The 22,844-nt window shown below is 31.9% G+C and overlaps 3 protein-coding genes and 2 long non-coding RNA genes across 5 annotated transcripts; 2 read left to right on the plus strand and 3 right to left on the minus strand.

Annotated features, from left to right (window-relative positions):
* Window positions 1-1,807: 1,807 nt before the first annotated feature.
* On the minus strand, window positions 1,808-2,574 carry LOC132069464 (protein neprosin-like). The gene is made up of 2 exons (XM_059462809.1): window positions 2,419-2,574; window positions 1,808-2,238 (listed from the first exon to the last, which is right to left on the minus strand). The coding sequence occupies exons 1-2, from the start codon at window positions 2,485-2,487 to the stop codon at window positions 1,861-1,863; spliced, it is 447 nt and encodes a 148-aa protein (XP_059318792.1). The 5' UTR covers window positions 2,488-2,574; the 3' UTR covers window positions 1,808-1,860.
* A 4,439-nt stretch (window positions 2,575-7,013) lies between these two features.
* LOC132069465 (uncharacterized) lies at window positions 7,014-9,258 on the minus strand. Its single transcript, XR_009417788.1, has 4 exons — window positions 8,929-9,258; window positions 8,224-8,268; window positions 7,330-7,399; window positions 7,014-7,225 (listed from the first exon to the last, which is right to left on the minus strand). It is a non-coding gene; the product is annotated as an uncharacterized LOC132069465 (long non-coding RNA).
* Window positions 9,259-10,162: 904 nt separating this feature from the next.
* On the minus strand, window positions 10,163-12,981 carry LOC132031856 (protein neprosin-like). The gene is made up of 5 exons (XM_059421741.1): window positions 12,752-12,981; window positions 12,122-12,214; window positions 11,816-12,010; window positions 10,914-10,967; window positions 10,163-10,795 (listed from the first exon to the last, which is right to left on the minus strand). The coding sequence occupies exons 1-5, from the start codon at window positions 12,935-12,937 to the stop codon at window positions 10,163-10,165; spliced, it is 1,161 nt and encodes a 386-aa protein (XP_059277724.1). The 5' UTR covers window positions 12,938-12,981.
* A 6,903-nt stretch (window positions 12,982-19,884) lies between these two features.
* On the plus strand, window positions 19,885-20,794 carry LOC132031857 (uncharacterized). The gene is made up of 3 exons (XM_059421742.1): window positions 19,885-19,942; window positions 20,063-20,227; window positions 20,591-20,794. Exons 1-3 carry the CDS (start codon window positions 19,925-19,927, stop codon window positions 20,792-20,794), a joined length of 387 nt encoding a protein of 128 aa, XP_059277725.1. The 5' UTR covers window positions 19,885-19,924.
* A 457-nt stretch (window positions 20,795-21,251) lies between these two features.
* Window positions 21,252-22,129, plus strand: LOC132030504 (uncharacterized). Its single transcript, XR_009408058.1, has 4 exons — window positions 21,252-21,401; window positions 21,524-21,577; window positions 21,706-21,845; window positions 21,978-22,129. It is a non-coding gene; the product is annotated as an uncharacterized LOC132030504 (long non-coding RNA).
* Window positions 22,130-22,844: the final 715 nt, after the last annotated feature.

Genomic DNA, 22,844 nt, shown 5'->3' on the forward strand with positions numbered 1-22,844 from the left:
AAAATTTTCGTATATGTTTTGTAAGAAATCTATAATTATGTTTTTTAAACTGAAAAGTTTCATCATATTTTGTAAATATACCCTATTCTTACGTATATATATGTCATTCTCCCTTAATGAAATGATTTCTTAAACTAATTTGGACTTGGGCCCATGTTAGGAACCAATATTGGGCCCCAAACACAATTCCTTGTCTAGGCCCCACCCAAAGCCAAACAACTCTCCACCCTCGGATCTCCTCAATTGATCATGGCCGCATGATTGAAAATCGTAAACTATCCTCATCTCGTCTATTATTATTCTAAAATGGCCAAATACATATGCAGCTCTCTAAACTTGTGTGAATTTTTCATTTAGACACTTTAACTTGAGCTAATACCTATTGGATACCTAAACTCCTCCAAAAGTGTACCAATTTGACACAATTTTGTGAGACAGCCACAAAGTAAAATCTCTTTCTTTCTCTCCCAATATTTTCTTCCAATTTTTGCTGCAACTTTTCATCCATAATGAACCTGAATGTCACCCAACTTTGCTTTTCTCTTCTTTGTTAATGTTAAAATCTGTTCGGAGAGAAATACAAATAAGTTGCAGAGTAGAACATCTAAGAGAAAAGGAATCACCCTTCCTTTTTCCTCTCTCTATATATGATATCATCTTACCTATATATATAAATATTCACCTTCAGATACAGCTATAGTTTTACATCATAAGTAGATACACAAATATACACATACTCCAATGGAGGAATTGGGAAATTTTTACAAGAAACTGTAAAAGGAATTTAATTTCATTATGCTTACATTTATGTTTGGTTCTATTAAAGGAAGCTTTGAACTGTTTGCATTTTCACCGGATGAAGGAATTCTCTAAATGTGTTGCTATTGGAGTAGTTGAATGTGATGGTAATATCGCACAGAAGAGTTTTGAGTTTTCATTACCATGGAGGATAAGGAAAAGAAAATATGTAAAAAGAGAAAGGGAGAGATGAAGGGGAGAAAAAAAAAAGTGTAACCATTTTTTAGATGTGTACGTGCTCAAAGAGAGTGTCAAACACACAATTTCCCACGTCAGCAAATTGTGTCAAATTGGTACACTCTCATAGGAGTTTAGGTGTCCAATAGGTATTAGCTCAAGTTAAAGTGTCTAAATGAAAAATTCAAACAGGTTTAAGGGACCACATATGTATTTGGCCTTCTAAAATCTTCTAACCCTGTAAAAGGCCATTTTATCTGTACGTAAGATATAGTCATAATTCAGGAAAAAAAGATATTAGCGAATTATAAGAAAAAAAAGTTAATTAAGAATTGAATGGATTGGGTTATAAGTTATACCCCATTGTGTACATCGTGAATTTTAACTCAGTCATCTTGATCTAAGTAAACCTTTTTTTCTTCAATACGGATCTTTCTTCACACACCCGCACCACTCTTCAAATATCCAAAATAGAAAAGAATAATAAACGATCTTTAATTCGCTCCCACTTTGTTTAGATCAAGAACAATCAAAATGATTTGTTTCCTCTTCTTCGTTTGTTACTTGTTAGGTTAAAAAGTTATCACTCAATTAATAAAACATAACAAATTATTCATTAAAAAAGGGAACTATTAAAAAAATGAATCTAGTCTTTGAAAGTTCTTCTGCCTATCTCCATTTCTTGAACATTTTTTTTTTTTTTTTACCAAATTGAATATCCTTGCGCTCCACAACAAATCGGAATTAAGCATGTAAAACACAAGAAATTGTTAGTTACGTAAGGACCTCTAGAAGAGCTATCCAATTATAAATTCATCAAGAAAGCTCGATATTTCAGTAGACATTGAACATAAATATTATTATTATAGTAATAACTAATAAGACTTAGACGGGTGCAGTCTCACCAGGTCCACCATAAACAACATAACTAAAAGACTTTGAACCTTCCGAAAGTCGTTTAAATAAAACCTTGTACATAAAATGATTATCCACAAGTGTGATTACTCTATGTAGGTAAACTGTTCCTCCCGTCTCGTCTATAATTGCAATGCTCCTACAATAAGCATCATAAGCAAAGTTTTCACTGGGGAAAAAGCTTGAGCCCATTGGTGGCTTAGGTACAGCTGGTGGACTATACACAACTCCTCCCCACTCAACATTCGTAGCAAAACCTTCCAAGTCAGTGAACATCCATTGTGGCCAAAAACCAATTTGTTCATAGTTTTCTTCCATTAAAAGCCACCAATTTCCATTGGCTAGATCCTTATTTGAAAAAAAAAAAAGAAAAAAAGAAAGAAAGAAAGAATGTCAATGTCAGTATTTATATGCCTCTCAAATTGAGATCCATATACTTGTATATACATGATAAAAAAAATAAATAAAAAAAAAATAAAAAAAAAAAACAAAAAAAAAACTACACAATAAAAATAAGTACAAAAGTACCCTCTCAATGTACATTGTGTCCTCCCCTATCTTCACCCCACGTTGTGAAAGATGGTCTTCGTATGACATATCAAGAGGTATCTCAGTGTTTACTATTATGAAGCCAGGACATAATGTGTTGAAACAATGAATTTTACTGCCTAAAAAACATAAAGACATATCTTATACTTGAACTCTCGCACATGAAGGAAAATAACTAAACAAAAAGATATAGTAGTTTCATGATCTCTAGATTGAAATCATCAAAGTATTAAGACAAGTTACCTGAAAATGTATGAAAAGTCTAGTTTTATTGTCCCCATATAATGTTGGATCCACCTAAAATACGAACCAACGACATTGTAATAAGTGAGTATATATGGATTTATAATAAACTTTCTAATTGACATCTTAGAGATATTCTTTCAATCAAACAATTAAATTACGGATAAAAAGGTGAGTTAAACTTACTCTCCAACCAACTTGTAAGACATCCGACCCTTTATAAATTTTTAGTCGACAAGCACTGTGTTGTTTGCCTTCAACGTGAGGATTGTACAAACTAGTTGCCATTCCAAAGACCCGCAAATCTGTTATATGGATCTTTTCGAGTTTGAACTATTGCACGCTGAAAATTAAAAATAAAAAAAACTTTTATATTAACTTCTACATATTATCCAAATTAGCCCCCATATAAACACTGAAACCGTAAGTTATTTTCTTTCTTTCGGATTACAACATGAGGTTCCAAAGCCCAACCCCTAAGCTCGAAAACTTAATTAACTATTTTTATATCATGTATGCCTATCTCAAAAAGGTAAATGCATAGACCTTGACATCACAATTTGATATTTTGAAAAAGAACTCCTGATTGTAAATTAAACTATAAGGATAACTTATTGCATTTATTACTTCAAATCCAATTAGAAGAAACAGATTAGGAAAGCAATCACAAAACCGAAAAGTAAAACCATGACAATATTTCATAGTCATGTACCTTATATCCTTGTGAAGATATGTAGCTTCGTTTTTGCTCACTACTCATGTTATTGCTCTGCACAAATGTATTGCAATATATGAGTTTTGCCACGATAATTGAAAACTAAACTTGTTTATGTTTGTGCATGAATTGTTTTTCTTATCTATAAATAAACGAATATATGTATTAGAACAATGAATTCTCATGTTTGGTATCAATTATTCAAGCAAAAGCATTAAATTGTTCATAAATTATCTTACGCCAACAAATTGAGCGTTGAATTTGACATTTTCTGGCGGTGGCATACTTCTTTGTCTAATAAGATCATCCTTCGTAATTCTCTTAATGGGAACAGTTCCGGAAGGACAACCTCCATCTTTTGACCATATTGTCGATGACCTACTAGTTGTCGAGGCATCTGAGTTTTGCGTTATCCTAGAGAAAGTAGGTTTCATCTGTTCAACCAAATGTTTATTAAATGTCAACAATTCCATATCCTTGTCCCTTGACCAAAAACAAATCATTTGTACAAAAAATTAAAAGTAAAAAGAGAGTAGAGATATGCCTTAGGATGAAAATTATGGTCCTTCGACAAGGGGTGATCAAACGCATGTTGTTTGTAGAAATCTATACAGTCATATATATCTCCATATGTAGTCTGTGAACAAAAAAATCATAAATAATTTACCTCAGTTATAGTAATTATACATCTTGATATTCCATATGTACCTTTTAAATACAAAACAAAATCAATATAAACAATTATTACGAAATGACGACACTAGTATCTTTTTAAAAATATATTGACATTCGACTTTTCAAGTCGAATAAAGTTTTCATCTACCATTATTATGCATTTGTCTGCATATTTATATATATATATATATATATATATATGATGTACCAGTGTTCAATTTTCAAATGAAACAAAAATTTACCCAGAAAAAATGGGAGGGAGAAAGTAAGGTTCGTTTAACCAAAACAAAACAATGTGAAAGAGGAATTTTCCCCTGGTAAAGGTGATATTATCAAATAATACTGTCTCATAAGATTTACAAATACTATGAACACAAAACAAATACCTTAATTGTTTTGATTGCTGGCTTGTTCAGAAGTAATAGTTGTTTCTCTAACTCCATATCCTCTAATTTGGATATCTTTTTTTCTCCTTGTACCTCATTACAACACAAAAGGAAATATAGCACCAGCAAAGTTTGTTGAACAATTCTTTGATGCCTCTTGAATTCAATCATTTATTTGTAGGCATGAACATAAGGTCTTTTAAAAAAAAAATCAAACTAATTAACATAACAAGAAAGCTCTAAACACTTGACTTGATTACTAGGTGTATGAGAACTTTGCTAATGCGAGGTGTTATATAAAGGTGTAGAAGAGATTAAATTGGCTACTATTCAAGATATTAAATTAATATAATCTTCTTACCTATGGTAATTAAAACAGAATCTGCAAAAGCTGTATTTAATAAATGTCCATTGCTCATTTTTAAGTAATATCCAAAATAACAATCTGAACATATATTTCATCAGATTTGACTAAATTTACAAAGGTTTTTCAATTGATGAAAATTGATCATTCACACTTATATATAATCTGAAAAGAATTTCTAACCATGTATTATCACTCCCTGTATCAAAATTTTGGAGAAATTTACGTAGCCTCTTTAGCTCTGCTTAGTAACTGGATTCTCTATTAAAGTATTTGAGGGATTGCCAATTTCTTGGCCTAAAAAAAGAATGAAAAAAATAAAGAGAAAGAAGAAAAGAACTTGACACACCAACTTTGAATAATTCTGATAATAAAATGAATAAAATATTAAAGTATTCATCCAATGATATTTTTCCTATAGATGATGACAATCTTTTAACTCAGAATATTACGTGTACACAGTAAAGTGATTTGTCGGTTGGGTCCGACTAATTATGTGAATTGGATTCAAGTATATTAAGCCCATGAAGCAAGAAAGGGAAAGGCATTCGACCCTTATGGTTTAGAAAAATAAAATAAAATAACAACAACAACACAACAACAATAATAATAAGATAGTCGAAAATTGATGTGATTTAGCCAACATAATCGTTGAACGCTTCCGAGACTTTCATCTTTTGGATCTTGATTTTTTTTTCTAAAGCAATGTCTAACACCTTCTTTTTTAGTCAATTAAACCTTCTGATCTACACTTAATTAGGTTGTGGATTATTAGGGCTATAAATCCATAAGCATTCATTTCTCCAAAGTTAATGAAATGATAACTTTAATGGGAAAAGGACACAAATGGCCTCCAGGTGAAATTTTGACACCCGATGACCCAAGAATCTTAAAAGACATTTTTTTGGGAGCTTTTCTTTTGGACTGGTGGCCACATCATGTCTTTTCCCAACTTTAAATAGTTAACTATTAAACTAATTTGGGCTCAGCCCCGTGTTAGGAACCAATAGTTGACTCCATAATTCCTTGTCTAGGCCCACCCCAAAACAATATGAAATGGAAAGGAAATTTGCACCATTGGCCTTATTTTGGGGTGGTATTTAATTTTTGTCCCTCAAATTGCTGGTCTTTAATTTTTGCCCTTCGCTTAAAATACCTCGAGGTTCTGGGTTCAGACCCTGTCTTAATAAAGAAAAAAAATTGCAAGGCACTGTTTCGTAGCAAAATTAGGCCTCTTCGGGTAAGGGCTAACTTTTGTAGAATTTCAGCAGATTAAAAAAAAAAATCATGCCTTGCAAAATTTAGCGAAGCCTTGCCTTGCGAATTTTTTTCTAACTGAGCGAGGCTTCGAACATAGAACCTTGGGGTATTTTCGGCCACTATTTTAAGCGAAGGACAAAAATTAAAGACCAGCGCCTTTGAAGGGAAATCCGTGCAAAAAAATGAAATGGAAACAATTTTCCACCCTCGGATCTCCTCAATTAATGTTGGCCACATGATCGAAATTCATAAACTAGTCCCATCTCGTCTATTATTCTAACTAGATAAAAGAGCCTATGCCAGCACGAGCCCAACAACATTAGTTCGCAAGAGGAAAAACCAAACTAACTCTAATTTGCAAGGGAAAAATTAAGCCAACTCTTTTGTATCTTAGAATCAGAATTACATCGACTTACGCGGTAACAATGTGGAAAAACCAACTTTACATTATTCATAAGTAAGACATAAATGAGGAACATGCGCATTGTATACGTTAAGTTTCCTCAAACATACTGTTCTCTTATTTCCATTGTACGTAAATTTCCATTCAAACAGTGGTCCATCACAACTTGAGTGCACAAGCTAGTATTAGAACCTTCGGCAGAGGAATCAATTAATAGTACAGCTAGGGAGTGGCTCGTATACCTTCTCATTGACACCAAAACAAACGTAGGAGTAGAAATGATTATTTTCTTAGCGCCACTCTGAATGGCGTTCAACTCTTGCCCGTGGATCTGTTTCACCAAATACATTGAAACAACATACCCTGTATAATCCCACCAGGTGGGGTTTGGGAGGGTAGAGTGTACGCAGACATTACCTCTACCTTGTAAAGATAGAGAGGTGGTTTGTGATGACCTATGTGGAGAAAGAATAAAAGGGAAAGAACTATTTTGCAAGGGACTTCCAGTGAAGAATTAATGCAGCCAAACTCATCCACTGTTCTTATTTCTTGCAGTGACACTTGCAATTACACTAACAATCATGTGGTTCAAATCATACGTTGCTATAAAGAAGGTATAATATACCTGCATCAGATCATTGAAAAGCTCTGAGCCTTTAAGAACATATTCATTACCATGAGCAGAAAGAATGAGGTCAACTTCACAAAGATCATGCCAGACGAATCCATTCTTGTAGTTTCTGTTTTTCATAATCAAACAAATATTAAGCCCATGGACTGTAATTATATCTTTCATTTAAAGCCAAATTTGACAACAAAACTAAAACAGTTGAACAATTCTTACCGCTTGTAAGACCAAGAGTACAACGAAGCCATTTCTCGGCCTCTCAAAACGTTAAGCCTCTCGATAACATCTACAGAAGTAGAAGAACACAAGTAAATTCCAAAACCGAACATAAAACAAGTTGCAGCTTAGATTCTACAATCAAACATATTTTACACAATAATCAAAACTGCATTACCCCTCAAGCAAAGTCCATCAAGGGAAGACAGGAGTAGTTTAATGAAATGAGGATGTTCAACCTATTGACAGCTACAGATATAGTATGGTGCCGGCACTTTGCCATTACTCAAACTGGGGCAAAATGAACATGAAAATTTCATTTTTCATTAGATAATATAACATATTGGTTGGAAAAAATATCCACGCAGAAACTAACTAGCAACATATGCAAATTTAGAATGTGAAGTTTATAAGTTCGTATAGAGATGTTAAGCTAATACTACATTAGTAACCAAATTCACAGTTAAAGCAAAAGCTGCTAAGTTTAAATGAACCCATAACCAACACTAAAGATCCATCCCTGAGTAGCGTAGTCATTCAAACTCAACTATTAGAAGTTTATTCTGATTTTTTCGCTACATCGATAAAAAATTTCAACTTCTATATCCATTATTGGGGAAAATGGATAAATTTATTATGTAGTGGCATCAAATTTTAGAGTTATTCAGTCGACACAATATGTATCAATCAGCATGTGGTATTCTGAATAGTTAATAACAAAAGGCGACCACAAAAGAATTGATTTTTCTGATAATTGGGCTGAGCACTTGTCTTTACAAACATAAGCACACCCTATTAACAGTTATTTACACAAAAAAATGTGAGTTGGGTGGTTATCTGAAGCTTCCTTTAAGCAAAACTGTTATAATAATCAGTGTTCGTAGCAAAATGCACCTGTACATGCCACAACATAGGGGTAAGCTTCACTGCGTTCAAGCGCTGATCTCCTCCACGGTTTGCATAAGTAAGACAGTCATTGTCAGAATGAATTCAATCCAAAAAAAATCATCCTGACCAATTTAATACATGTGCTTTCTATTAGTAGGGGTTTGGCCATAGAAACCAAAAACTTTTTCACGTTTTTTGAAATTTTGGAATTGGAGTTGTGTTTGGCCATAGTTTTTTAAATTGTATTTTTTTTTTTGAAATGTACTTGTTTTGGTTGTGAAAACAAGTTTTTCTTGTTTTTCAAATTCCAAATACAACTTCAAGTTGTAATTGGAATTTTTATGGCCAAACACTAATTTTCGAAAGAAGTGAAAAAAAATTCCGGAAAAAAGTGAATAATTCTTATGACCAAATGGGTCCTTAAAATTAAATTACCAATTATGAGGTTCATGTCTAGCTTCTTGAGGAAGTTTACACACATGGCTATATCTGCCATAGAGTTTTAATGACACAATTCATGGAGTCATAGCTGAAATTGACTAAAACCAATTCAACAAGTTTCTGAAAGTACATCTGGTACAGTAAGAAACTAATTGCATACAAAATATGAAAAAATTTGAAGACACTTCAACCTCTCTGTAATACTAAAGAGTAAAGAGAGCCAACTACTTGCATGACAACCCTTTACAAACTGGAGCCCAAGAATAACACCAAATATATAATATAAGACAGGAAGATGGATAATCACTGTAATAGATCGAAAGAGCTCGGTTCAATGTAGAATTTCCACAAACAATTTAAAGAACAAAAACTCTTCACATATTAAACTGTCCAAAAGGTATCATGCTATCAAAGATGACACAGATGATACAAGAAGCACATGATGAGAAGCTAAATAATGACCAGAAAATGGTAAATTTTGATACTTTGTCCATCTCAAATTATTTGTTGTTTTTTTGCTATACACGTCCCTTAAGAAATCTTAACGAGGAAGGGTAATTGACTAACTTTACTCTTATTTATGACTAAGTTTGTCCATTAAATATTTACTCTAAATATGTGTCAATGACAAAATTCTACTTAGGATAAAATGGAGAGAAAATAATTACTTGTGCCTTAAAATTCTAAAACGATAAATAATTTGAGATAACTATTTTTAGTAATCACGACAAATAATTTGAAACGGAGAAAGTACGAGAGTCTGAATTTCCTAGTGTCTAATAGCCTCGGAAGCTGGCATGGCAACCGAGGGGCTTCAGGCCACTTCTATATATTAGAAAATCTTCTAGCCCTGTAAAAGCCCTGTTAATATGTATGTTAGATATAGCCATAATTTAGAGAGGAGGGGGTGGGGGTGGGGGGGTAATTAAAAATTATAATAAAAGAAATAGAATTTATAGTTGAAGAGGTTGGATTATAACCTATTGTCTAGTAAATTTTAACCCATCCATCTCGGCCTAAGTAAACTTAGTTTTCTTTTTCTTCAATAATATAATGAATCTTTCTTCACACACACACATTGATGTTCGAATTTCCAAAATAGAAAAGAAAAAAATAAACGATCTTTATTCACTCCTACTTTCTTCAGATCAAGAACAATCAAAATAGTTATTTTTTTCCTCTTCCTCATTTGTTACTTTTTTGGTTAAAAAGTTATCACTCAATTAATGAAATATAACAAATTATTTATGAAAAAGAGAACTAATAGAAAAATGAGTCTAGCCTTTAAATGTTTTTCTGCCTATCTCCATTTCTTGAACAATTTTCTGTTTTACCAAATTGAGTATCCTTAAGCTCCACAACAAATCGGGATTAAGCATGTAAAACAAAAAGAATTGCTAGTGAAGGACCTCTAGAGGAACTATCCAATTATAAATTCATCAAGAAAGTTCGATATTCAGCAGACATTGAACATAAATATTATTATGGTAATGACTAACAAAACTTAGACGGGTGCACTTTCACCAGGTCCACCATAAAGCACAAAAGCAAAAGACTTTGAATCACTTGAAAGTCGTTCGAATAAAACCTTGTACATAAAATGATTATCGACATGTATGATTACTCTATGTAGGTAAACTGTCCATCCTATCTCGTCTATAATTGCAATGCTCCTACAATAAGCATCATAAGCAGAGTTTTCACTAGGGAAAAAACTTGAGCCCATTGGAGGTGCAGGTACACCTGGTGGACTATATACAACTCCTCCCCACTCAACATTCGTAGCAAAACTTGCCAAGTCAGTGAAGATCCTTGGCGGCCAAAAACCAATTTGTTCATAGTTTTCTCCAATTAAAAGCCACCAATTTCCGACTACATCCTTAGTTTTGAAAAATAAAATATCAATGTCAGTATTTACGTTCCTCTCAAATTGTAATTCATATATTTGTATAAACATGATAAATATTTTACATAATAAAAATAAGTACAAAAGTACCCTCTGAATGTACATTGTGTCCTCCCATGTCGTCCCTCCACGTTCTGAAATATTGTCCTCATATGACATACCAAGAGGTATCTCCGTGTTTACTATTATGAAGCCAGGACATAATGTATTGAAACAATGAATTTTACCTGCCTAGAAAACAAAAAGATATATCTTATACTTGAACTCTTGCACATGAACAAAGTAACTGAACCAAAAGATAAAGTAGTTTCATGATCTCTAGATTGAAATCATCAAAGTACTAAGTTACCTGAATATGTATGAAAAGCCTAGTTTGATTATCCCCATATAATGTTGGATCCACCTAAAATACGAAACAACGGCATTATAATAAGCGAGTATGGATTCATAACAAAGTTTCTAATTGAAATCTTAGAGATATTCTTTTATCAAACAATTAAATTACGGATAACAAGGTCAGTTAAACTTACTCTCCAACCAACTTGTAAGATATCTGAGCCTTTATAAATTTTTAGTCGACAAGCACTATGTTGTTTGCCTTCAACGTGAGGATTGTACAAACTAGCTGCCATTCCACCTCCCGCAAATTTGTTATACGGATCTTTTCGAGTTCGAACTATTGCACGCTGAATTTTTTTAAAAAAATAGTGAAACTGTTAAGTTATTTTCTTTCTTTCGAATTACAACATGAGGTTCCAAAGGCCAATGCATAAGCTCCAAAACTTGTTTAACTATTTCTATATCATGTATGATCTGAAAAAGGCAAATGCATAGACCTTAACATCACAATTTGATATTTTGAAAAGAACTCCTAGTTGTAAATTAAACTATAAGGATAACTTATTGCATTTGTTACTTCAAATCCAATTAAAAGAAACAGATCAGAAAAGCAATCACAAAATTGAAAAATGAAATCATGACAATATTTCACAGTCATGTACCTTATATCCTGATACGTAGCGTCGTTTTTTCTCACTATTGTTATTACTCTGCACAAATGTAGCAATATTTGAGTTTTGCCGCGATAATTGAAAACTAAACTTGCCATGTTTGTGCACGAATTGTTTTTCTTATCTATAAATAAATAAATTCTTAAATTCTTAAAATATATATAAAATTAGAACAATGAATCCTCATGTTTGGTATGAATTATTCAAGCAAAAACATTAAATTGTTCATAAATTATCTTACGCCAACAAATTGAGCGTCGAAATTGACATTTTCTGGCGGTGGCATACTTCTTTGTCTTATAAGATCATCTTTCGTAGTTCTCTTAATAGGAACAGTTCCAGAAGGACAACCTCCATTTTTTAACCGCATTGTCGATGACCTACTAGTTGTTGAGGCATCCGAGTTTTGCTTCATCCTAGATAAAGTAGGTTTCATCTGTTCAACCAAATGTTTAATTGTACGTCAACAATACCATATCCCTGTACCTTAACCAAAAACAAATCATTGTACAAAAAAGTTAAAAGTAAAAACAGAGTAGAGATATGCCTTAGGATGAAAATTATGGTCCTTCAACAACGGGTGATCAAACGCATGTTGTTTGTAGAAATCTATACAGTCATATATATCCCCATTTTTAGTCTGTGAACAAAAACAAAAAAAAAAGTTACCTAAGTTACATTAATTATACATCTTACTAATTGTTTCGAAATGATGACACCACTATATTTTTTAAAAATATATAGACATTCGACTTTGAAAAGTCGAAATAGGTTTTCATCTACGCCATTATTATGCCTTTTGTCCGCAAATTTGCAAGATAATATATATATATATATATATATATATACACACACACACTATTTTTTAAAAATATATTGACATTCATAAAAATCGTAAATATATTATTATATATATTTGCAAGATAATATATATATATATATATATATATATATATATATATATATATATATATATATATATATATATATAACAATGTACAGAGAGATTTTCAGATAAAGCAAAAATTTACCACGAGAGAGAGAGAGAGAGAAAAAAAATTTACAAAAAAAAAAAAAAAAAACATGTGAAAGAAGAATGTTTCCCCTGGTAATGGTGATATTATCAAATAATAATGTCTCATTAGATTTACAAATATTATGAACCCAAAACAAATACCTTAATTGTTTTGATTGCTTGCTTATTCAAAAGTTTTAGTTGTTTCTCTAACTCCACGTCCTTCAATTTGAATAGCTTTTTTTCTCCTTGCACCCCATTATAACTCAAAAGAAAATATAACACCAATAAAGTTAGTTGAACAATTCTTTGATGCATCCTGAATTCATTCATTTTTTTTGTAGGCATGAATGTAAGGCCTTTTGGAAAAAATCAAAGTAACTAACATAACACGAAAGCTCTAAACACTGAACTTAATTTACTGGGTGTATAAAAACTTTGCTACTATGAGGAAGATCTTATATAAAGGTGTAGAAGAGATTAAAGTAACTATTATAAAAGATATTAAATTTACGCAATCTTCTTAAGCATGGTTAACAGAATCTACAAAGGTCTTTTTTTAATAAGTGTTGATTGCCCATTTTTAAGTAATATCCAAAATAATAATCTAAACGTAGATTTCATCAGAACTAGCAGAATTTATGGAGCTTTTCAGTTGACGATGACAATCTTTTTTCATCAGAATGTGAAATTGATGTTCAATTCAAAATGTTACGCGCACACAGGAAACCTAATTGTTACTTTAGGTGGTAGGGCTCGACTAATTATTAGATTGGGCAATTTGCACGATTGTCTTTATTTGGGGGTGGTCTTTAATTTTTGTCCCTGAAATTGCTGGTCTTTAATTTTTGGCCTTCACCTAATCCCCGACGTTCTGAGTTCGAACCCCGGCTCAATCAAAAAAAAAAAAAATGCAAGGCAAAGTTTCGTAGCAAAAGTAAGCTTATTCTGGCAAAAGTTAGGTCTTAAAGCAGAGGTTTGCCTTAATGCAAAATTTTTCCCAAAATTAGGCCTTAAGGCCTAACTTTTTTTTTTTTTTTTTTTTTTGTGCGGATTGCCCTTCAAATGCGCTGGTCTTTAATTTTTGGGGTCATTTGCAGGATTACCCTTCAAAGGCACTGGTCTTTAGTTTTTGTCCCTCAAATTGTTGGTCTTTAATTTTTGCTCTTCGCTAGAACCCTTTGGTTTTGGGTTCGAAGCTCATCTCAGTCAAAAATTTAAAAAAAAAAAAAAATCCCAAGGTAGAATTTGGATTCGCAAGGCAGAGATTTGTCTGCAACCTTCAGGCAGAGTTTGAAACTCTTCCTTAAGTAGAATTTGCAGTCAAACTCTACCTGATCAAGTAAAGCTAGACTCAAACTCTGCCTGATCAGCTAGAGTTTGCAGTCAAACACTGCCTGATCAGATAGAGTTTCAAACTGTGCCTTAAGGCAAAGTTTGCCTCAAAACTCTGTCTGAAGGTAGCAAAACTCTGCCTGATCAGGTAGAGTTTGAGGCAAAACTCTGCCTTGTGAATCCAAACTCTACCTTGCGATTTTTTTTTATATAGTTTTAACTAAACGGGGGCTCGAACCCAAAACCAAGGGGTTTTTAGCGAAGGGCAAAAATTAAAGACCACCAATTTGAGGGGCAAAAATGAAAGACCAGTGCCTTTGAAGGACATTCCGCACAAAAATAAAATGTAATTTTTGCCCTTCAAATTGCTGGTCTTTAATTTTTTGCCCTTCACCTAATACCATGAGGTTTGGGGTTCGAACCCCTGCTCAGTAAAAAAAAAAAAAAAAAATCGCAAGGCAGAGTTTCATAGCAAAATTAGGCCTATTCGGGCTAAAGTTAGGCCTTAAGGCACAGTTTTGCAAAATTTCAACTTAGTAAAAAAAAAAATGCCTTAATGCAAACCTCTACCTTAAGGTAGAGTTTTACCTAATGCCTTAAGGCAAAGTTTACCTTATGCCTGAAGGCAAAACTCTGCCTTAAATAGAGTTTGCAGTCAAACTCTACCTGATCAAGCAGAGTTTGAGTCAAACCCTTCCTGATCAGGTAGAGGTTGACTGCAAACTCTACTTAAAGCAGAGTTTGAAACTCTACCTGAAGAGCCTTGCGAATCCAAACTCTACCTTGCTATTTTTTTTTTTAATTTTTGATTGAGCAGGGATTCGAACCCGAAACCAAGGGATTTTAGCGAAGGGAAAAAAATTGAGGGCCAAAAATTAAAGACCACCCCTGAATAAGGGCAATCATGCAAATTGCCCCCTAACTCTGCCCAAAATTAGGCCTAATTTTGGGCAAATGTTAGGCCTTAAGGCAGAGATTTCGTGAAAAGCCTTGCCTTGCGAAATACTTTTTTTTTTGCTGAGTGGGGATTCGAACCCAGAACCTCAGATATTTTCGGTCACTTTTTTAAGCGAAGGACAAAAATAAAGACCAAAGAATTTGAGGGACAAAAATTAATGACCAAAGGCATTTGAAGGGAAATCCACACAAAAAAAAATGAATTGGATTCAAGTATATTAAGCCCAAGAAGAAAGAAAAAGGCAAATGGCCCTTATGGCTTTGGATCAAATGAAAGAAAATTGGATTAGGTAGATAATTTTCAATTTTTTGCATGGACATTCCTTCATATGGATTGGTCTTTAATTTTTTGCCTTCAAATCGCTGGTCTTTAATTTGTGTTCCTGCTTTTCATTTAACGAAAATTTGTGGGCCAAAATACTCTTACTCCGCTGGTCTATGAAATCAGAGATTCTGGGTTCGATCCCCAGCAGAGGCGGAAAAAAAATTGCAAGGCATAAGTTCAGAGATCCTATGCCTTGCTAAATTAGGTCATAGATAAAGGGTAGACCAAATTTTTTTTTTTTTTTTTTTTTTGGATGTCACATGTATTTTCGATCACTTTTTTGTTACTTAGTGCCGAAGGGTAAAAATTAAAGATCAGCGATTTGAGGGGGAAATTTAAAGACCACCCCAAGATGGGCCGTTCATGCAAATGTGATAGTTTTTTCTAATATGACTTTAAGTGGGTTTGATTGTTCCAAGTTGTTTGGGCCACTAGGCAAGTGTCGGGTATTGTTTGAGAAACAATGACCAAATACTTCATCCCTTCATTTGGGCTGGTCTTTAATTTTTGTTCTTCACAATTGGTGGTCTTTAAGTTTTACCTCTCGCCTAACACCCCGAGGCTGTAGGTTCGAACCCCAGCTCAGGAAAAAAAAAATCTCAAGGCAGAATTTTGCAAAACAAAATTTTGCAAAATTCGTCAAATAGGGGAATTTAGCATGCAAATTCGCCGTGCCATGTAAATTCTGTCTGAAGGCAGAATTTTCGCCTGAAGGGCAAAATTTAAAGACTACCATTTTGAGTTGTAAAAATTAAAGACCACCCCCAGCGAAGGCCAATCCTGCAAATTGCCCTCATTTTATTTCACATCTTGTTCTTCAATTGGGTTGGTCTTTAATATTTGTCCTTCAAGTTCAAATGGGTTGGTCTTTAATTTAGGTGAAAGAACACCAATGTTCACTACACACAAAATAATTATCCTTCCATGTCCCTTTTAATTTCATACCTTCCAAAACTATTTACCTTTGCTACCTATTGTAGCTTTTGTAAGTAATTGTCTCTTTTTTCTTCTTTTCTTTTTTATTTCTCTACTTCTTATCTTCTTTACTTCTTCTTTTTTCGTTTTTTCCCCCCTTTTTTATTCATTTATTTCTTTCCCAAATCATACTATTTTTATTTTCCTTTCCACCATAATTTGATTCCATATTTAATTCTAGCTCCTTTATTTTTTATTTTTTCTTATTTTTTTTTAATTTCTTGTTCCTTTTTAATTTCATCTATTTCTTTTCTTTTTATTTTTTATCTCCATAATCTAATTTCATTCACCTTTTTTGTTAGTTTTATTTATTATTCTTTTTTTTTTATTTCTGGTGATTTTTATTTATTTTTTCTCTTTTTATAATTTCATTTTTTTTCTTTAGTACGTTTTTTTTTCATAATCTAACTCTGCCTTTGGTTCCTTTATTTTTATTTTTTTATTTTTTATATAAATAAGAAGGATAACTGATATATTTTATTTTATTTTATTTTTTTCTATATCTCAAAAAATAACATATTTTAGCATATAGTATATCAAATATGTAGCAGTTGAAGTATACTATTGCAGTATACTATGATATTCAAGTAGGGGTGTTACATATAATAACATGATATTTAGGGTCGGTTATTGGTTAAAACCATAACCAAACCAATTTAGTACCCAAATGTCTAAAATCATAACCAAACCAAGTAAAATAATAACCACATTTGGTTATTGTTCAAAAAATACTTTGGTTCGGTTTGGTTCGGTTTTTCAATTTATGACTATCATACAGTGACAATTAAAAAATTCTCTCTCTACATTCTTCAAATTTCTTAGTTCTTTTTCCCCACGGCCCACAAGGGCGAACTTTGCTGCATATCAAATATACGGCAATGTAAAATGAAAAGAGATAGTCGGATTTTTACTTTTTACCCTTATGCTTACGACTTATTAGAGTTGGGCTTGGATTGTTGGACTTGGACATATTCTTTTAAGACATGGGCCTTAAAAATAAGTAGACCAAAATTAAATTAATAATTAAAAGGTATAAAATATCTTTAATTATTTATGAAAAGTTAATATTATACATATAAATAATTATAAATTTTATGTATATAATTATCGTATTGGTTCGGTTATTTTTTACTATAACCATAACCAAACCAAATATTATCTATTTTCAAATTTAAAACCAAACCAAACCAAATGTCGGTTTTTTTATTCGGTTTGGTTAAATTTTCGGTTTGGTTTTGGTTTTAACCAAAACTGTGAACAGCCCTATATTCAAGTGGTATATACCATATAGTAACATGATATGATAGGGGACTGTCAGTTCATTCCTTCAAGAAAAACACCAAGTCCTCTATGATACCCACATGGTATTTATTATATACAGATGAGGTATCATAGAACATTGGATCATTCCTTCAAAAAATACTATTCAGTCTTCAGTGATACCTACATGGTATATCATATATTGACATGGTATCATACAGGACTGATAGTCCATTACTTCAAGAAAACATTGAGTTCTCTATGACACCAACCTGGCATATCATATACTCACAAGGTATCGTAGATAGCAGATTCATTCGAAGATTGCTCAATCCTCTATGATGCCCACACGGTATATTCATATCTTCTATTTCTGAAAACTTTAGTAGGATTGTGAAAATTCATTTCTTAAAAAAAAAAAAAAAAAAAAAAGGTCCTCTATGATACCCACATGGTTATTTTCCTATTTCGTTTTTATATAAACGAAATAAAAAAAAAGATTTCGTTTATACAAAAAATCGAAATTAAAAATTAAAAAATTTTGTCCTATTTCTTGGACTACCAACGAAATAAAACAAAAAAGAAATTTTTAATTTTTTTTAATTTTCGTTTTTGGTTGAGCCTAATTAAAAAAAAAATTTAATGCTATTTTTAAGCATTTTCACGAAATGCAACCAAATTAAAAAAAAAATTATTATATTTTCCTATTTTTTGATTTGGATATAAACGAAATAAAAAAAATTATTTCGTTTACACAAAAAACGAAAAAAAAAAATTGTTTCGTTTATACAAAAAAATGAAAATAGGGAAATATAATAATTTGTTTTTATTTGGTTGCATTTCGTGAAATGCTTAACGAAATAGCATTAATTTTTTTTTTTTATTTGGCTCATAACAAAAATGAAATTAAAAAATAAATATTTTTGTCCTATTTCGTTGGACTACCACACAAAATAGGATAAAAATATTTATATAAACGAAATACAAAAAAAAAAAATTATATTTTCCTAAAAAATTTAATGCTATTTTGTTAGTAGTATCACGAAATACAAAATAAAATAAAATATTATTATATTTTCCTATTTCGTTTTTGTGTCTATCTTTTGAAATAAAAAAAAAAAAGAATTTTATAAGTGTTTTTATAAAAAACGAAATAAAACAAAAAAAAAAAATTGTGCATTTCAGGCAATGTCCAACGAAACTGCAAAATTTTTTTTTTTTTCCGTTTTTAATATGAAAAACGAAATAAAACAAAAAAAAAATTGTTGCATTTCGTGCAATGTCCAACGAAATGCAACAATTTTTTTTTTGTTTTATTTCGTTTTTCATATTAAAAACGAAATAAAAAAAAAATTGTTGCATTTCGTGAAATGTCCAACGAAATGCAACAAATTTTATTTTTTTGTTTTATTTCGTTTTTCATATAAAAAACGAAATTAAAAAAAAAAAATTGTTGCATTTCGTTGGACATTTATGCAAATGCAACAAATTTTATTATTTTCACCATACATGTTTTATTTCGTTTTTCGTATAAAAAATGAAATTAAAAAAAAAAAATATACAGTTGTTGCATTTCATATGGACATTTCCACGAAATGCAAAAAAAAAAAAAATTTGATTGAAATAATTCGGCCATGAACAATGCTATTTAGTGGGTATTTCGTCTTTAGTTATCCAACGAAATACCCATTTTGATCTTAAAAAAAAAAAAGCATGCCATTTTTGTCTAATTGCTGCAAAAATAAGCCATTTTGGCTCCAGGATAACCATACAATGGGCAGTTGAATTGGATTATACATAGAAGAAAGAAAACAATCAACATTCATTACCCGATATCTCAAGAGTTAAGACCCTGGATCTATAAATCACCCTTTAGAAAATTAAAATGGGCTGTTGAATTGGATTATACATAGAAGAAAGAAAACAATCAACATTCATTACCCGATATCTCAAGAGTTAAGAACCTGGATTTATAAATCACCCTTTAGAAAATTACATTTATATATATTTACTTATTTTTGGTTTCTTACCCAGTGTTCGTGTTTGGTATCCGCATTGGGCCTGACTAAATCTAAATTCTCACTGGGAAGTCCCATAGTGGGGGAAACCACTCCCTAACAAAGGTGACTCCGTACCCAATAAGGCTCGAACCCAAAACCTCTGGTTAAGGATTAAGGAGTATTTACTACTCCACCACAACCGTTGTTGGCAATTTACGCTTATTTAATATATCACATGCATACAATAGCTCAACAGAATAGCTCCGTGGATTATGATAATTTTAATGGTAATCTAAGGTTAGATTATCTTTTTGGATTATACATAGAAGAGAACAACCAACATTTATTACCAGAAAATCCTCCCTGGATTCTAGTAATCATGCTTTGGAAAATTACATTGATTGAAAACTCTTATATGCCTCTATATAACTTTTCCATAGGTGGGAAAAATTAAAATGAAAGGTGCTCAAACACTTCAACCTCATGCTTCTAGTTAATCAAGTAAGTTCACTGTTTAGTATTTTAATGTTGTGTTAACTAATTATTTTCTTAACTATTAATTTTTTATATATAAGATAGATATTTACCATTCACAGGTATAACTTTTTTTAATGAATTTAGACTATGCTGATTCATCGAAAAATTGTTCGACAAACTTTGTCAGTGCTATATTTTCTTCTGAGTTATGACGGAGTTCAAGGAGAAATAAAGCTATCCAAAGTTGAATATTTAGAGTTGGAGAAGCAACTCAAACTTTTGAACAAGCCAGCGGTCAAAATAATTAAGGTATATATTTTGAGCTGAAAATCATTGTATACATAAGTCTTGAGTGACTATTGTGTTTATCATTTCTTGAACCCTTCTACTGAGTAAATCTTTTACATATTCAAAAGTCACATATTGACAGCAATACATCCAATTAGTGTAACCAAGATTACTTATTTTATGAGTTTGGTTCACAGACGAAATATCGCGATACATATGATTGTGTGGATTTCTACAAACAACCTGCATTTGATCATCCATTATTAAAGAATCATAATTTCCATCACAAGGCATGTCTCGATTCTTTTCATTCTACTTGCAATTCTTTTAATAGTGATTTAGAATATAATTTCTACGCGCATAATTTGAATTTTTGATGAACAGATGAAACCTACTTTAGCCAGGACGCTGCACAATTCAACCAAGTTAACAGCTATTAGGTCATCGAGCATATGGTTAAAGGAAGAAGGTTGTCCTTTTGGAACAATTCCAATTAAAAGAGTTACAAAAGAAGATCTTATTAGACAAAGACATATTCAGCCACCAGAAGCTATTATATTTGAAGATCAATTGATTAATGTAAGATAATGTTATCCTTAAATATTGCTCATCTTGAATAATTCATTTCAAAAAATTAAAATCACTGATTTCGTTTTGTAGAATCTAATAGTGTAAGCATCGATAGAATTATAATAAGAAAAAATAATATTATGTGAAAACAATAAAAATGTTTGCTTTTCCATCATTACGACAAGTCTCATATATTTTACTGTTTCTACACAGATTAACAACAACAGCGAGTCAAAAAGAAGTTACATATCCTCGCAGGTTTACAAGGTACTTAAGTATGAATATTTATATATCCTTTCATTTAGTAATTTTGAGTTTTCCTTTAGTTTATGACAACCCAAAGAACAAGCAAAAGGACCCACATTCGAAATGGTCGTCTCTTTTATAATTAAAAAAAAAATAGATTTTACGCAATGTAAATAGGCTAATTTTGATATATCCTGTCATTTACTAACATAAATATCAATTACTGGCAATGGTTCGAGTTCCAAATAATCCAAAAAATAAGTTTTCTGGAGTTGGAATGTGAGCAAGTATATATAATCCTCAGGTTGAAGGTCAACAACACAGTGCATGTCGACTGAAAATCTCAAAAGGATAAGACATTTTACAAGTTGGTTGGAGAGTAAATTCTATGACTTGTTATTGATAATTTAAATATTTTTGAGTACTTGCGGTTGCTTTTTTTCTATTCTTTTGGAGGCAGGGCTGGCGATAGAATTCCCATTTAATAATCCTATTTTTCAGGTAGATCCAACACTATATAATGATAATAACACTAGACTTTATATACATTTCCAGGTAAATTATCTTATATCCTTTAATGATTTTCGTTTTGTGTTCGAGAAAGATATAATTGTTCTCCTAGTTAGCTACTATTAATTACCTCAATTATTGAAAAGAGTTCATGCATACTTTATGTTTACTAGGCTGGTAATAAGCATTGCTTCAATATACTTTGCCCTGAATTTATCTTGGTAAATACTGGGTTACCTGTGATATGGTATTTGATGAGGTTAATCAACGTGGATATAAAAGCATAGTGGAGATCCAAATGTACATTGATCGGGTATGTTTTATCTATTTTTCTTTTTGTAAATTATTTTTAAAGTTTTGAGTTGGTTTTCGAATAATATATAATTTGCATGAATTAGAATATAAAAGGTACAAAATAGTAATACGGACTTTTCCTTCTGAAAAGGATGTAGTCGGAAACTGGTGGCTTTTGATCGGCGAAAACTATGAACAAGTTGGTTTTTGGTCTCATAGGATTTTCACCGACTTCGCAAGCTTCGCTAATCACGTTGACTTGGGAGGAGTCGCGTATAGTCCACCAGGTGTGCTTAAACCTCCGATGGGCAGGAGCGGACGCACGTTACAGCCAGGGTTGTCATCCAACACCCCTTGGTCAGGAAAATTTACGTTGTATATATATAGAGAGAATATGTTAAAACAAAATAGAGTACAAGTAATTTAAAATGATTTCGATTGACAAATAAAACTTCTTGGCTCGATGGCGAAGCGCGTCTTGTGGCTCCTATGCGTCATGTGTTCGAATTCTGGCAGCATCGAAAGTCATCTGTTTTTGAGTTTCTATCAGTGCCTCTCCCTTTATCTTCTAAACAATTATGTTTTAAGGGTCGATCCTAAAACTCTGTGGTAAAAAATGGCTATACATACCAGCCAGCCATGCATACTATTTTGACACAACAATATTGTTATTTAATTAATAGGCTTGGGCACATTCAAGCAAACACTTTATGTCACCCTTTGGCCATTAATGCCATCTTATAGGAAATGACTCATTTATAAAAATTATCAATAGCTCATTTATGTCATCACATGCAAAACGACTTCCATATTTCATTAAAGGATTTTATAAGTTGTATTATGATTGGTGTACATAAGGTGTACGGGTCGGATTATTTATTAATTTGGTATTTAAAATTAGGCTGATTTAATTAAACGACGTAGAACTCTAATTGGAGGTCACGTGTCATATCTTAAAAATTTAATAAAAAATGGCATGGATGAGTCATTTTGATAACGGGCAATGGCATAAATGAGT

This window comes from Lycium ferocissimum, chromosome 9, assembly GCF_029784015.1.
Source record: "Lycium ferocissimum isolate CSIRO_LF1 chromosome 9, AGI_CSIRO_Lferr_CH_V1, whole genome shotgun sequence".
Classification (NCBI taxonomy): domain Eukaryota; kingdom Viridiplantae; phylum Streptophyta; class Magnoliopsida; order Solanales; family Solanaceae; genus Lycium; species Lycium ferocissimum.